At 38.5% G+C, this 14,050-nt stretch overlaps 1 protein-coding gene across 2 annotated transcripts in view; it reads right to left on the minus strand.

The window, feature by feature from the left end:
* Positions 1–2,474: 2,474 nt before the first annotated feature.
* Positions 2,475–14,050, minus strand: part of PSMD14 (proteasome 26S subunit, non-ATPase 14) — an 84,484-nt gene continuing 72,908 nt past the window's right edge. For both annotated transcript variants that reach the window (XM_081095921.1, XM_081095922.1), the window contains 2 exons: positions 6,442–6,504; positions 2,475–4,190 (listed from right to left, as the gene is read on the minus strand). In XM_081095921.1, the coding sequence (XP_080952047.1) occupies positions 4,092–4,190; positions 6,442–6,504 (162 nt within the window). In that variant the 3' untranslated portion in view covers positions 2,475–4,091. The remainder of the gene's footprint in view (positions 4,191–6,441; positions 6,505–14,050) is intronic.

Here is a 14,050-nt window from a genome sequence, read left to right on the forward strand (position 1 = left end):
GCCTCGGCGACAGGTTCAAAAGCCTCACCAGAAAAGGAAAGGGCCGCGTCCTCCTGCAAATGGGTTCGTTAGAAGCACTGATCTGTGGAGACAGAGTGGAAGTGGTGTCAACACAGCGATCGCTGCTGAAGACTCGTGTGTGTGTGTGTGTGTGTGTGTGTGTGTGTGTGTGTGTGTGGTGTATGTGCACGCGCGTGCGCGCAGTGTTTATATAATCTGGAGAGGAAAAGAACCCATGCCAATAATTTTAAAATGCGAAGAATCGGAGGAGAAATTGAGAAAAGAAGCAATTTAAAGGATGTTGGCATAAATATCTAGCACGAGGCCCAACGCAACGGCAGGTGTAGAAGAAATCTAGTACTCGGTCTGCAGAGGAGCCAGCCCCTGCCCGGACCGCGCCGGACCGGAGGGCCAAGAGCAGCAGACGCTTTATGCGCCCAAATCGGCTCCCCCTGGCACGGCACCCGCGGACCGGCCCTCCTGCCGCTTCCCCCGGGACGCGGAGCCTCGCGGGAGTATGGAGCAGCCTCGCACCCGAGCTCACTCCGCCCCGCGAGCTGGCCCGCAGGCGGCGGCTCCGCGCGGGGCGCTGCTGGGACTGGGGCTCATAGTGTGGGGTCCCCGAGCGGCCCGAGAGGAGGCTCCCAGGACCCTGGCGATCCTGAGAGGGAGCCTCCGGGTAAACTGAGGGAGCGCGAGCGGGTGGCATAAGGCGCAGAGCCCGGGGCACACACTCTTTCCCGCGCCTAAGGCTGGGTACCTCCGCCCGGTGTGGCCTGCGCCTTTGAAAGAGCCCGTCTCTCTTCCCCAGCAGCTCCCGGAGGGACGGCTGTGCTGGGGACATAGGTGGGTCCTGGGCAGGGGCGAGAGGGGCTAACCTAGGCGGGCGCATTTTCAGATCGGGCTGTGCTGAACTCAGGCTGCGCGCCGCGGCGGGCTGGCCGCCTTCGCCGCAGAGGGCACCAGCTGCGGCTCCAGCAGGGCGCCGCGAGCAAGGCCCTGGGCAGGACAAGTTGATGGACCAGATGTCCTAGACTCAAGCCGAGACAGTTTTCTGGGAGAAAATACAGCCAGACCCAATTTTCCATTCAGAAGCATATCTCAGCTCCTTGCCTGCAAGCTTAATAAACGAGCAGGGCCTTGGCTATGCAGGCGTTGGGCTGCGGGGATTGGAGTCAGTGGCTATGAGACTATTTGACACTTGTTTTTTTCTGCTCATTACCTTCCACCACCGTTTCTGAGAGGCGTTGGCTCTATTTTAGCTACTCTTGTATTCCCTTTTCTTTGACCATGAAACTCTTTGTCCCTGAGTGTCTGCCCTCTGCATTGCTTCGTTACGTTACCCCCTCCTTCCTCAGCAGGACACAGAGCCTTCCATGTGTAGCAAAAAGGTGAGATTCTTCCACCTGGGCTCCTTGAGGCTGTCATTCCTAGCACCCTAAATTGTTTTGTGTGTATTTCTTAAATGAAGAATGCTAAAAGAAAGGTTAAAGTATTGAAAAGGTTGAAGTGCACGTCCCTCAGAATTAGGAGGTAATGTACACTCTATCAGTACGAAATCCAGTGATTCCTCACATACAGGCTATGCCTTGAATTTACATACACTCAAGAAGGAGAACTAAGGCTTGCCCCAGGATCAGCACACCTGCTTTTGAGCCATATTTATGCAGAGCAGTGCAAACTTTAAATTGCATATGAACCATGCCAAGATTCAGGTCTGGATTCTGTATATATAATAAGCTTCCAGAGGGCCCAGGTGTTCCTGTTCCAGGCAGATCACACTGAACAGTGAGGCTGGAACTTTCAATGCCCCTCATACTAGTCTAAGAGTAAAGCAAGACTTTTTGTTCTAATGCTACTTTAATGTTTAGTACACGTGTAAAGGTCACACAAGCACACGCACACCTGAAAAGTGGCTTGTTGAACTTGTGATTCAGTAAGTCACTTCAGTGCCTAAGGGCCTGTGCCATCAGAATGCTGCTAAAATAGCAATACATTCAGAGACAAAGGTGTATTCAATGAGCTTCTTTTTTGGGCATCCTAATCTACAAAGAAAATGTAGGTTTGGGATAGGGAAGGGATTCTGATGTTGTTTTGAAATTGGGAATGTCTCCAACATGAACCAAGTAAGAGAAAATGGTATGTGGCTGTGGAGAGCCCAGGAAGATGAGGTGATCACATAAGAGGGAAAAAGACGAGACTCGTGTAAGCTTTCTCAGTCACCACACTCACTCAGGAGGTATTTTCAGGGGGCTTAAGTGGAACCAAAAAAAACCCCCAAACATTTCCAAACAGAATGTTGAGAATAGCCATTGCATTACTGAGGCCTTCTTCTGAGGGCATACTGTACAAAAAAAAAAAAAAAAAAAATCTGACTAGCTCTAATGAACAGTATTGTGAAATAAGTCATAGAACCTTAGTTATGTAAAGGAAAAAAATCACATATCCAAAAAAATAGGCCACACACAAGTTAACATTAGGCAAAAGGAAAACTTCCATTTATATTTTAATTACAAATGATTAGTTGTATGCCAACAAATTAATACATATTACATGTCCTACATAAAATATACTACCATCATATTTAAAAGAAGAAACTACAGGAAAAGCAAGAAATGTTCAGAGTATCTCTTATTCCACCAAAAAGAGACTGCAAAATATAATGGAAATTTAAGACATTTCCACTTTTAGTTTCCGCTAACTTTTCATTAGGCAAGCAGTAAGAGCCTAGAATTGTTCAAACAGGACAAGAATTCTACCTACCTCTTCGTTCATGCCACCCCTAGTAGAGGCTAAGTCTAACTCCTAAGTGCCCAAGTAAAACCTCCTTTAAACATTTTTGCCATATTTTCATGAAGGTACAAATAAGACTTAAATCTTTGTCTCCATATGTTTTGCCAACACCCTTTGGGATACTCAGTATGGTGCTGTACCATGAGTATTTGGGGATGAACTTATGAACATCAGGTTAGAAGCAGGTTGTGGGATAGGGTCATCTACAAAAACTGCCATTAGTCAAATTTTTGTATTTAACAGAAAACTGAGTATTTCTAAGTTACAGAAAGAGGAGAGAAAACAGTAACAAAATTATTGCTTATGTGCTCATTATATTAAATTCACATTATGGCTAGTTTTCTCTTTTTTAAATATTTTTATTTCAGAGAGGAAGGGAAAGGGAGAGATAGAAACATCAATGATGAGAGAGGATCACTGATCAGCTGCCTCCTGCATGCCCTACACTGGGAATCAAACCCGCAACCCAGGCATGGGCCCTGATGGGGAATCGAAATGTGACCTACTGGTTCATAGGGTGATGCTTAACCACTGGGCAGCACTGGCCGGGCTACTTTTCTCATTTCTGAAGACATTATACAGTATACTTTCTGTGTCCAGTGGAATTTGCAGCAGGCAATTCCCACACAATCTCAACATGATTGGTGGATTGTACTTTTTTTTTTAAAAAAAAATGAGAGTTTACATCAAAATTGCCCCTTCTTCAATTGCACTCTTCTGAGATCCTGATTGTATGTTAACAAGATATATTGTTTATACAAAATTAACTTGTGACAAATCCTTTAAATGAAAGATGTCAGCATTTTTCTGCATTACCCACTAATGAGGTAGCCACTCAGATGTTTTGTTATCACATTGATGTTTTATGTGTTATAAAATCTTAAAATGCACAGGGAAGCATATCTTAGTATGAAATTTCTAAAGTACTGTCAAATGTTATTCTGTCAATTCCACCCAGTGCCAAAAAGAACTCAGGAGACATAGATTGTAAATGTACTTTATTTTGTAAGCAACAATCAAAATATATTTGTGTTACTGATTTCTTCAAATATTAAATGAGATCTTAACAAAATTTGTCCACTTTGATGTATTCTTATATAACTTTGGAATCTGCAAAGACCCTGACTAAAGAAACAGAAGTAATTGCACAACTGAGACTGAAGGTGTTACAGTGCTGCAAATGATGCCAGATGTCTTACATTTAACCAAATACACCTTCAGAGGTCCCTTGATTTGGAGTATTAGGAACAATAGAGTAATGTACACTGAAAGTATCACTAAAAGCTTTCTGCACTGCTTTATTTAAATACGACAGTATCCAACATAGCTGCTAAACACTGGACAATATTTGAAGTCATAAGTACATCCACATGTTCCTCCAAATGACGTTTGGGGTCCTGAAAGAAAAAAAATAAGGAAAGAGAAAGAAAAAAGAACCATATTACTGGTAGACAAATTACTTAGATTTTTTTCAGTACCTAATGAAATTCAGTCAAGAAAGCCAAACTAAATTGATATATATTTTACAATTTAATATTCCTAATATACTATTACCCAGCGGTTCTCAACCTGTGGGTCGCGACCCCTTTCGGGGTAGAACGACCCTTTCACAGGGGTCGCCTAAGACCATTGGAAAACACACATATAATTACATATTGCTTTTGTGATTAATCACTATTTGAAATGTCCGAGTTTAAAAAAAAACACTTAAAATTGCATTGTAGTAGCCCTGGCCAGTATGGCTCCATCGTCCCATGCACCAAAGGACTGCCAGATCAATTCCCTGTCAGGACACATGCCCAGGTTGTGGGATCAATCCCTGATGGGGGCCATGCAGGAGGCAGCCAATCAATGTTTCACTCTCATATCAACGTTCCTCTCTCTCTCCCTTCCTCTCTAAAAATCAATAAAAATATATATTTTTAAAAACAGTCTAAAAATTGCATTTTAGTAAAGGAAGATAAATTAAAATCTTAATTTATATTTATGTTTAATGCTGAGCTGAATGAAGTATTTCAGCTAAATATGAAAGCTTTGAAATAAAGAATATTGCACACAATAAAAATATTCCAATTAAAGCATTATTTTCTTATGAGTATTGCTAAAATACCCAAGACTCCTAACTTTAAACAAATGTTCACTACTGGAATTATTTCTTGGCTGTTCTCTTCTAAACTACAATTTCAATGTATTTGATTTTTTTAAACAATCCAGAGATACAACATGCTACAAGTAATGTCAAGTAACTAGGCTACAATATTAAATTTTCTTTACTTCAGAAATAAGACCTAGAGTGTTTTAGGTGAAAGAGACTAAAAAAAGACTGGCAGGAGAAGATGATTATTGGTCTAATTCCAATACAGACAGTTTTGCTTTTGCTGTGCAATAGGCCAAACCAGTGAAGTACTCTGTTTTAAAAAATGATTCTGATGATTATTACACTTTGCCAATTATACATTTAATTTAGTCCTTTTATTTATTGCTATTATATAAAACCTACACATCAAGAAACTACAGCTTCAGAGTAATTTAAAAAAAAAAACAGTTACTGAATTTTATACAGTGCACACTTCAAGTTGGTGATTTAATATATATTAGATGAAAATAAGTAGTGGGAAAAGACAATAGGGATGACCATATCCCATAGGATGAAAAAATAAGATGAACAATATTTCATTTTTGTTTTTGAAGGTTCTTGTTGTTTTTAAATTATAATATTCAGAATGTAGTGGGATTTAATTTCATCACTGTGATATTTTTAAGTCAGACCTTTGCCCCTACTGCTCTATTGGAGTAACTGGTTTTGTAGTGAATTGGTAACACACTTCCCGCAGTTATCTACATTACTTCTTGTGGCAGCTGGGTGATTCTTAGAGATTTCCCATCCAAGAATGGTCCTGGCCCAAACCTACATAGCTTGTGAGATGTGATGGGATCAGAGCATATGGTAGGATGGCTGCAAGCAAAGACAGCTTAGTGTCTTGCATCTGAAATATCAAGATTCTGCCAACATCAGCAATATGATAACCATGTTCCATGAAATGAAAAAATGTAATCAACATTCTTTAAAAAACAGTCTAATTAATCTGTAGATTCTTTTAATTGGTTAGTGTGCTCTCCCCAATCCTTAGGAAGGAGGAACTAAAATATATATTTCATCTTAGAAAAGTGAAAGAGCAAATACTTAAAATTAAAACCCTTTCTCATCATGCAGTATAATCCAATAGGGCTCTGAGCTTTCTCAGGAACAGTACCTACATATTGTTAAACTATATCATTAAAAAACTGTTACATATGAAATTAATTTACCATTCTATTATCTTCAATGTTATGATTATTTCAAGTAAAAATAATACTTAAAAATTAACTCAGGGCACAAGTTGCCTAATTTATTTCTAGTAAGGTATTTTCACTAAAGATCTCACAGGTATATTTGTGATTTACTTATCTTTAGGTGGCAGAGAGAATATGACATTGAATAATTCAATGATTTTAAAATTAGTGTCACATTTAAATGACAGAAGAGAAATATAGATTGAACAGAAGGGGGGGGGGGGAGGCGGGGGCGGGAAATAGGCCCTAAAATAGTTTTAACTTTACAAGAGTGTGTTATTATGCGACTGTATAACCTATTACAGTACACCTCACCTGCTTGCCAACATTCTTTATTGCCAGCTGTTCAGGTGTCATCTTATCTTCTTCTTCTACAGCCTGTGAATGAAACACAAAGGACAGAGTTTCAAATCCTAAGTTTAGTTTTCCCATTGCAGAATAATCACCAAAGATAATGGCTATCATAATTTTCATTCTAGAATCTTTTATTAAAGAAATTTACTGAACAAAAATGCAATTTTACTAATCTTAAGAATATGCTTCAGGGTAATGAAAACTATTATCACCATCATTTTGACAACCGATTTTAGGAAATATGTAAAAGGCACTGAAAATACCAAACTGGACTACCAGTTAACTATTTGGAAACTGTTCTGGAATTTTTTGAGGGATGGCTGAACTGGAGGATAAGAAGTACATCAGATAAACTCCTGGTCTATGATTTATTCATAGTACTTGATATATGGAAAACAAAGCAAATTTAAGGATCACCCACCTTTAGAAAGAACACTATAGCACGTACTACAAATATGGTTACAAAAGCAGATGAGATGGTGGTGGCAGAAAGCAGGAAACCAAAAAATCCCAGTGAGGTTTAGATTTGGATACTCTAACTTAATAATCTTGCAGCTGCCAAATTTCTTCATGTGTGAACAATGAACATGTAGGAAATGCAATCATCAGACATTTCCCATAAACTGGGAAGTTTGGCTGCATTTCACACCTTCTTAATAGTTTTGTAAACAGAGAACTTGAAAATGAGCAAAGATGGCAAGTGTCTAATTTTATAAATGGACAAACTATCTAGAGAATTTCCCTGGTAGAACCTGCCTAAAAGAAAAGATGGCAAATAAGTATTGTATTCACTGCTTATTACAGTATACTTATTTACAACACATCATTAGGAAATACACTTATGACTGATAAAACTGCAAAAAGGAAAAATAAAGTTAACACTCCAAATCCAGAATTCCCTAGATAGAGAATATGTTCATTTTCAGAGTCAGATGCCATTCATATTATTCTCGGCTATTTAAAAAATTATTTCCTAACTAGGAAATTGCTTCTCTCTATCTTAATGTTTTTCATATATGAATACACTGCAACACATAAAGTTTGTCCTCAATTACTTTTACAATTATGACACTATACCTTACCGACTGACTTGAAAACGTATTAGATGAATGGAACAATTCACATAAGTTTGTACTCTATAACCATTCAATGTTAGCTGCTCTATGCTCTGCCAACAACAGTACTTTACAGTATTGGAAGGAGGCAAGAGTTTTGGAACTTGGCTCAAAATACCAATCCCTGTACAAAATAGTTATTATGGAGTATTTTGGGGTATTGCAAATATTGAACATGGCAGATATGTAAAGATGAAAGTCAAACGTCATTTAAAGCATTGACCCTATATGAAAACTTAAGTAGAATGCAAAAACTCAATTTTAAAAATCTTCTACAACATGTAACAACTTTACCAATTAGTTTTTTCCATTTCCAATAATTAAAATAGAGAGTTCACAAACTCTTTGAGAAGTGCAGATGGTAAAAAGTACTCCCAGCCATAGATGCCATCTGGAAAATGAGGAGCAGCTGTAGATTTAGGCATATACTAAGGTTGCAAACCTCCATGACAAAAGATTAAGCACATCTCTTACACTCTAAGACAGACCAGATCACCACATCAACCCCCGAAAATATTTTCTCCATCTACCTAAGTTACCTACATTTCATCTACCATTTGGGCAAGGCCAGTTCGTCTTCATTCATAATTCTAATCTGGCAAGTCACCAGGAAAAATTAAGAAATGGTAGCAGCAGAAACAAATGAAATTCAGGCACAGGCAGTGTCCTCACTAGGGGAACTTCTGTGTTTATGGCAACTTCTGTGATTTGGCATCAAATTTTGCTTTTGCATTTGTGCTCTTCGGTTTACTCAACCAACAAAAAAGCACTGAAAATGTTTGTGGCTATTCACACTAGAAACGTTTTTAACAGTTTATCAACAAAGACCCCCAGATGGCTATCCCATCATGCACGGTCTGCACAGTTCTAAGAAATTCCTGGAATTTGGTCTGTTATGTTATCACAAACCCCTCAGACGTACCCCTGATCTCAAAGAGGCTTTTACAAAACTCATTAACCTTGTCCTCTTTTTTTCTGGTTATGGTCACATTTCTCAAGTGGAAAACCTGTACCTCAAATTCTACCATTTATTTATCCTTTAACAATATGGATTATATCTTTGGTACCTCATTAACAGTCTTTTAAGACTCTCCACCAAGTGAGTTCCATGGACTCAGTTTTCTTGAATTTTCTGAACACCTTAGAGCTATTCTAACACGTGTTTTCTCTTCTACTCTTTTAAACCTCTGCTTTTATGACACCATGCCTGTTATTCCAATTCATATAACTATTCCCTGGGCTTCTTTTTTCCCCTTTGACATGTTAAGTTTGTTTACTCTCTAACATGTCATAATCCCATTTAAAGTACATGCTTTCTAAAGTCACAATTTTAAAATGTAATCACATGAAATAGGGATATAAAATGAAGGTGTGTGTGTGTGTGAGAGAGAGAGAGAGAGAGAGAGAGAGAGAGAGAGAGAGAGAGAGAGAGATTATAGTCCAGCTTGTTGAAAAAAATTACTATGGCAGAGCTTACTAGTTGCCTACTCAATATACATCTTCCCTTTCTTCTTTTGTAATGCAACCCTGATTTTATAAAGGCAGAAATGCTCCCAGGTGAAGACTATATTATAAAGCTTTCCTCAAAACAAGGGGTGTTCAATTTTCTGCCACTGAGATATAATCAGAAGTGCTGGGTGAGACTTGCAAAAGGGATTCTGAAAGAGAAGTGATTTAGCTGGGAGGTATCCCTCTTTGCCCTTCCTTTTTTCCCCCCCGTTGCCAAGAACTCAGATGGGATTACTAAAGCTGCAGCAATCACCATGAAATCATGAAGCGATTTAAAGGATGGAAGCCAACATAAGGGAAGTGGAGCAAAAGACAGAAGGGTTCTGGGTCTGTGATGACTTCAAACTTTCATATTGGTCTTGAATTGCAAGAGACATACATTTCTATTTTGTTTAAGCTATTGTTACTTTGAGGTAACACAATCTTAGGTATAAATATCACTTGCTTAGTGCAAAAACTGAAAATAATTCAGGATTTACATAAAGTGTATCATTCCCCTTCCTTGCACCTAAGAGGTGACACTTACCATAATCTGTTGAGATCTATGTGAGATAGGTGTCTTTGAAAAAGGGAGGGAAGGTAACATAGTAGGGATTTTTATTATTGTTATACAGGTTAATTTTTCACATATAACAGCAGTTTGCAAGTATCTCTTTTAGTTGGTATTTGTAGTTTTTATTCTTCATAATTAACCCTTAAAAGAGAACCAAAAGAGAACATGCTGGTTTGAAGGAATATATCCTATATAATAAAAGGGTAATATGCAAATTGTCCCCTCTACCAGAGTTCAACCAGGGGGTGGAGCCAGCCAGCCAACCTCCTGTGCCCCCTCCGCCCCCTCCGGCCAGCTGGACCTCACCCATGCACGAATTCGTGCACCAAGCCTCTAGTTATATCTATTTAAAATTGAAAGGTAAAATTGGAAGGTGACCTCCAAAAATGTTATATCACATTACTTTCCCCACTAATGGTGCATTTCCCCCCCCAAATTTTTTTTAATTTGGAAGGAAATTTTCTATATACAATTTTAATTTTGATTACTTAATAAGGTTGAACTTTTTTTTCATGCTCATATGCCATTGTCTTCAGTTTCCTAGCTCTTTTGTCCAATTTATTGTTTTTAATGACTATTTTATAAGAATTCTTTAGATAATATGCAATTTTTGAAAACCAGCATTTGCACGGTTAGCAGCTACATAATTCTAGATTATAATAATTACTAGAGGCCCAGTGCACGAAATTCGTGCACGGATAGGGTCCCTAGTGGCTGCCGGCTCCCAGCTGGGGTCTCCCTTCCCCCAGCTGCCTGCCACCACCACCAGCTGGGGCCTCCAGCTGACCCCAACCCCTGGTTGAACTCACGGTCAAGGGGACAATTTGCATATTAGGCTTTTATTATATAGGATATATATTTTTACTTAAAAATTTTTTTTTAAATATATTGATTTCAGAGAGGAAGGGAGAGGGAGAGAGAGATAGAAACATCAATGATGAGAGAGAATCATTGATCAGCTGCCTCCTGCACACCCCGAGCTGGAGATTGAGCCCACAACCCAGGCATATGCCCTTGTCTGGAATTGAACCCGCGACCCTTCAGTCCACAGGCCGACGCTCTATCCACTGAGACAAGCCAGCTAGGGCAATAATTATATATATATATATATTTTTTTTTAAAAAAAACTGATTGATTTGAGAATGGACGGAAAAGAGAGAGAGAGAGAGAGAGAGAGAGAGAGAGAGAGAGAGAGAGAGAAAACAGCAATTTGGTGTTTCACTTATTTATGCATCCCTTGGTTGATTCTTGTATGTGCCCTGACTGGAGATTGATCCCACCTTGGTACGATGCTCTAACCAAGTAAGCTACCCAGCCAGTGAATTCTAACAGTACTTTAATTTAGTCTGTTAGATTTCTATGTTTGCTTGCAAACATACTCTATCATACTTAAATCATGATAATCTGACCTGATTTTCCCAATACTTATATCTATTTTGTTTTTCTAATCTTACTGCACAAGCACATTTTCATATTTAACACAGCTACTGTAGTAAACAAAATATAATTATAATTACATATTTTATATGTAACACATAAAGATATATCTGAAGTTTATTTAAGGTTTTAAGTAGGCAAATTTCTACCTGAAAAGCAAACTGTCAGAACTCAGAATTTACAGGGCTACATGTTTGAAAAGTTGGTAAATTTTTATGTGCCTATGCTATCTTTAAAATGCTCTTTTGAAGGAACTCTTACCATTTGCAACGTCATGGATGGAACTAGAGAGCATTATGCTAAGTGAAATAAGCCAGTCAATGAAGGAAAAATACCACATGATCTCACTCATTCATGGATAATAGAGACCACTATAAACTTTTGAACAATAATAGATACAGAGGCAGAGCTGCCTCAAACAGATTGTCAAACTGCAGCGGGAAGGCCGGGGAGGGTTGGGGGCAGGAGGTAGGGGGGTAAGAGATCAACTAAAGGACTTGTATGCATGCATATAAGCATAACCAATGGACATAAGACACTGGGGGATAGGGGAGGCTAGGGGACTGTCTAGGGCGGGGGGATAAAATGGACACATATGTAATACCCTTTGTAATACTTTAAGCAATAAATTAAAAAAAAATAATAATAAATAAATAAATAAAAGGAAGACTAATTGAAAAAATAAATAAATAAATAAATAAAATGCTCTTTTATCATTCATTGATAAGTATTCAATAAAATATCAACATCTTAAAAAATTGATGTACCTGGCATGAATTAGGAAATTTGGACTAAGAGTGGTGGGTGTTAAAGTTCAATAATTAGAATAAGGACACATTTGTCATACCTTAACTAATAAAGAATTTTTTTAAAAAAAAAGACAACTGAAAAAAAAAAAGTGCAATAATTAGAGAAATCGATGACTAATAATCAAGCAGAATCTGAGTGTGGAATTCAGACTTAAAACTGAAAACTTGGATCAAAGGAATTTAATTATTTTCTAACCTCTGTTTACTTTAGGAGTTAACTGGCACCTAACAATAATTACCTTAATTTAAAATACCAACCAATTAAAAAGAATACTAAGAAAAATTGGTAGCATGGGCTTTTCTTTTTATATTTTAAGTGTTACTAAAAACTCCACCACATTCTCTTTCAATCACAGAGGGAATTACATTTCCAAATTTGGATTGCTTCATATCACAGCTTACACATTGTTTTCATTTTAAAACTAAACCTTACAAGTTTTTGAGTACTACAGAGATTTTTAAAAACTGTAAAATAGCAAAAAAAACTTCTGCGGATGGGCAGCAGTAACCATAAATAGGTTATTTCCTGGCAGTGGTACCAATATGAATTTACTTAAACTTGTAATGTTACAGAGAAATGAAAACCATTCCTACAGTCTGCTGAATAATAACTTGTCATAACTTTTTAATTTATAATAGGTTAACTGTTTCAAATATGATAAATGATTCTTTCTCTTTACTCTTCACAGCATAAAAATATATACTAGAAAGATAAAAATATTTTCCTTGTAATCTAGAACCATAGGGGATTTCCAGCTTGAACACTACATATAAATCAGGGCATGCTCTTCAAAGCCAAACCTAAGTCTGCTGAAATTTAATTTGTATGGGCTCAGCAACTTTTTTCAAAGCTCAAATCTCTCAAAAGACATTGCTACACTTGGCAAATTTTATATACCGTCACCTGGTTAATATTTATTTTGATAAGATGTGTTTATTAATTTACTTTTTGGTGTGATAACCAATATCAAATTTAACTGTCTCCAAATCATAAGCGCTAGCCCCTACCATTAATTTGTAGTCCTACATTTCTGCTTATTTAAAATGCAACTCTCTATCTCCTTTCACAATCCTTCCACTTCTATCCAAATTGGAACTGTTAATAGTACCATCACACTTCTAGTCATCTAGGCGGGAAACCTTGAATTCAACTTCAATTCCTCCTCCTCCTTTCATTTCATCTACCCAGTGGGTGCCATGTTTTATTTGTCGACTGATGCCTTCATTCCACTGCCACCGCAATAATTCAGATACTCACTCCCTTTTGTCTGGGTAACAGCAAGCTCCTCCTAAATAGAATATCCATTTATAGCACTCCTTTTTCTAATCCATTTTCAAATTGTGCTTCTAAAGTCTGGTTCTTATGTTTCTAGAGCCAGGTTCTGGATATATCATGCCCATGATAAAAAATAACTTTATTCTGCCCAGCTGGAGTGGCTCCGTGGTTGGGTGCTGACCTATGAACCAAGAGGTCATGGTTTGATTCCCAGTCAGGGCACATGCCCAGGTTTGTGGGCTGGATCCCCAATGTGGGGCATGCAGGAGGCAGCCGATCAATGATTCTCTCTCATCATTGTTTTTATCTCTCTCCCCCTCACCCTTCCTCTCTGTAATCAAATTTAAAATATGTATATATACAGTATCCTGATACCCTGCTACTGGACTCCAATAACTTTAAAAACACTTTAGTCTGCATTATCACCCTCATGCATTATATACTCTAGCCAAACAGGTTAAAACATGTCCTTGCCTCTTCTGTCTCTCCTAACCTTCACCTGTGATGCTCATTTTGCCTAGGGTAGCATTTCTCTGAATGTCTAAATCTTATCTATGCTTTACCATCTAGTTCAAATGTGGTTATCATCTAAGACAGCCTGCTGGGGTGTCCACAGCTAAAAGCACGAGCCTCTGAACTTCTGCAGTGCTTCACATGGACCTCTCTATGGCAGTGCTCTCTAACTTCCAGCTTGAGAGTCTACAAATCTCCTGGAAATCTTGTGACAATGTGGACTGTGACTCAGCAGCTCTGAGTGGGCCTTGCCGAGAAGAGCCCAGGTGACTCTGCTGCAACCGGCCCGCGGGCAGCTGAACCCTAAGGTGCCGCGGAACACACCAGTTCCGGCCTGGTGTTCTGGCGCTGCCCCTGC

The sequence above is a fragment of the Myotis nattereri genome (genome assembly GCF_964212035.1).
Source record: "Myotis nattereri genome assembly, chromosome: 7".
Classification (NCBI taxonomy): domain Eukaryota; kingdom Metazoa; phylum Chordata; class Mammalia; order Chiroptera; family Vespertilionidae; genus Myotis; species Myotis nattereri.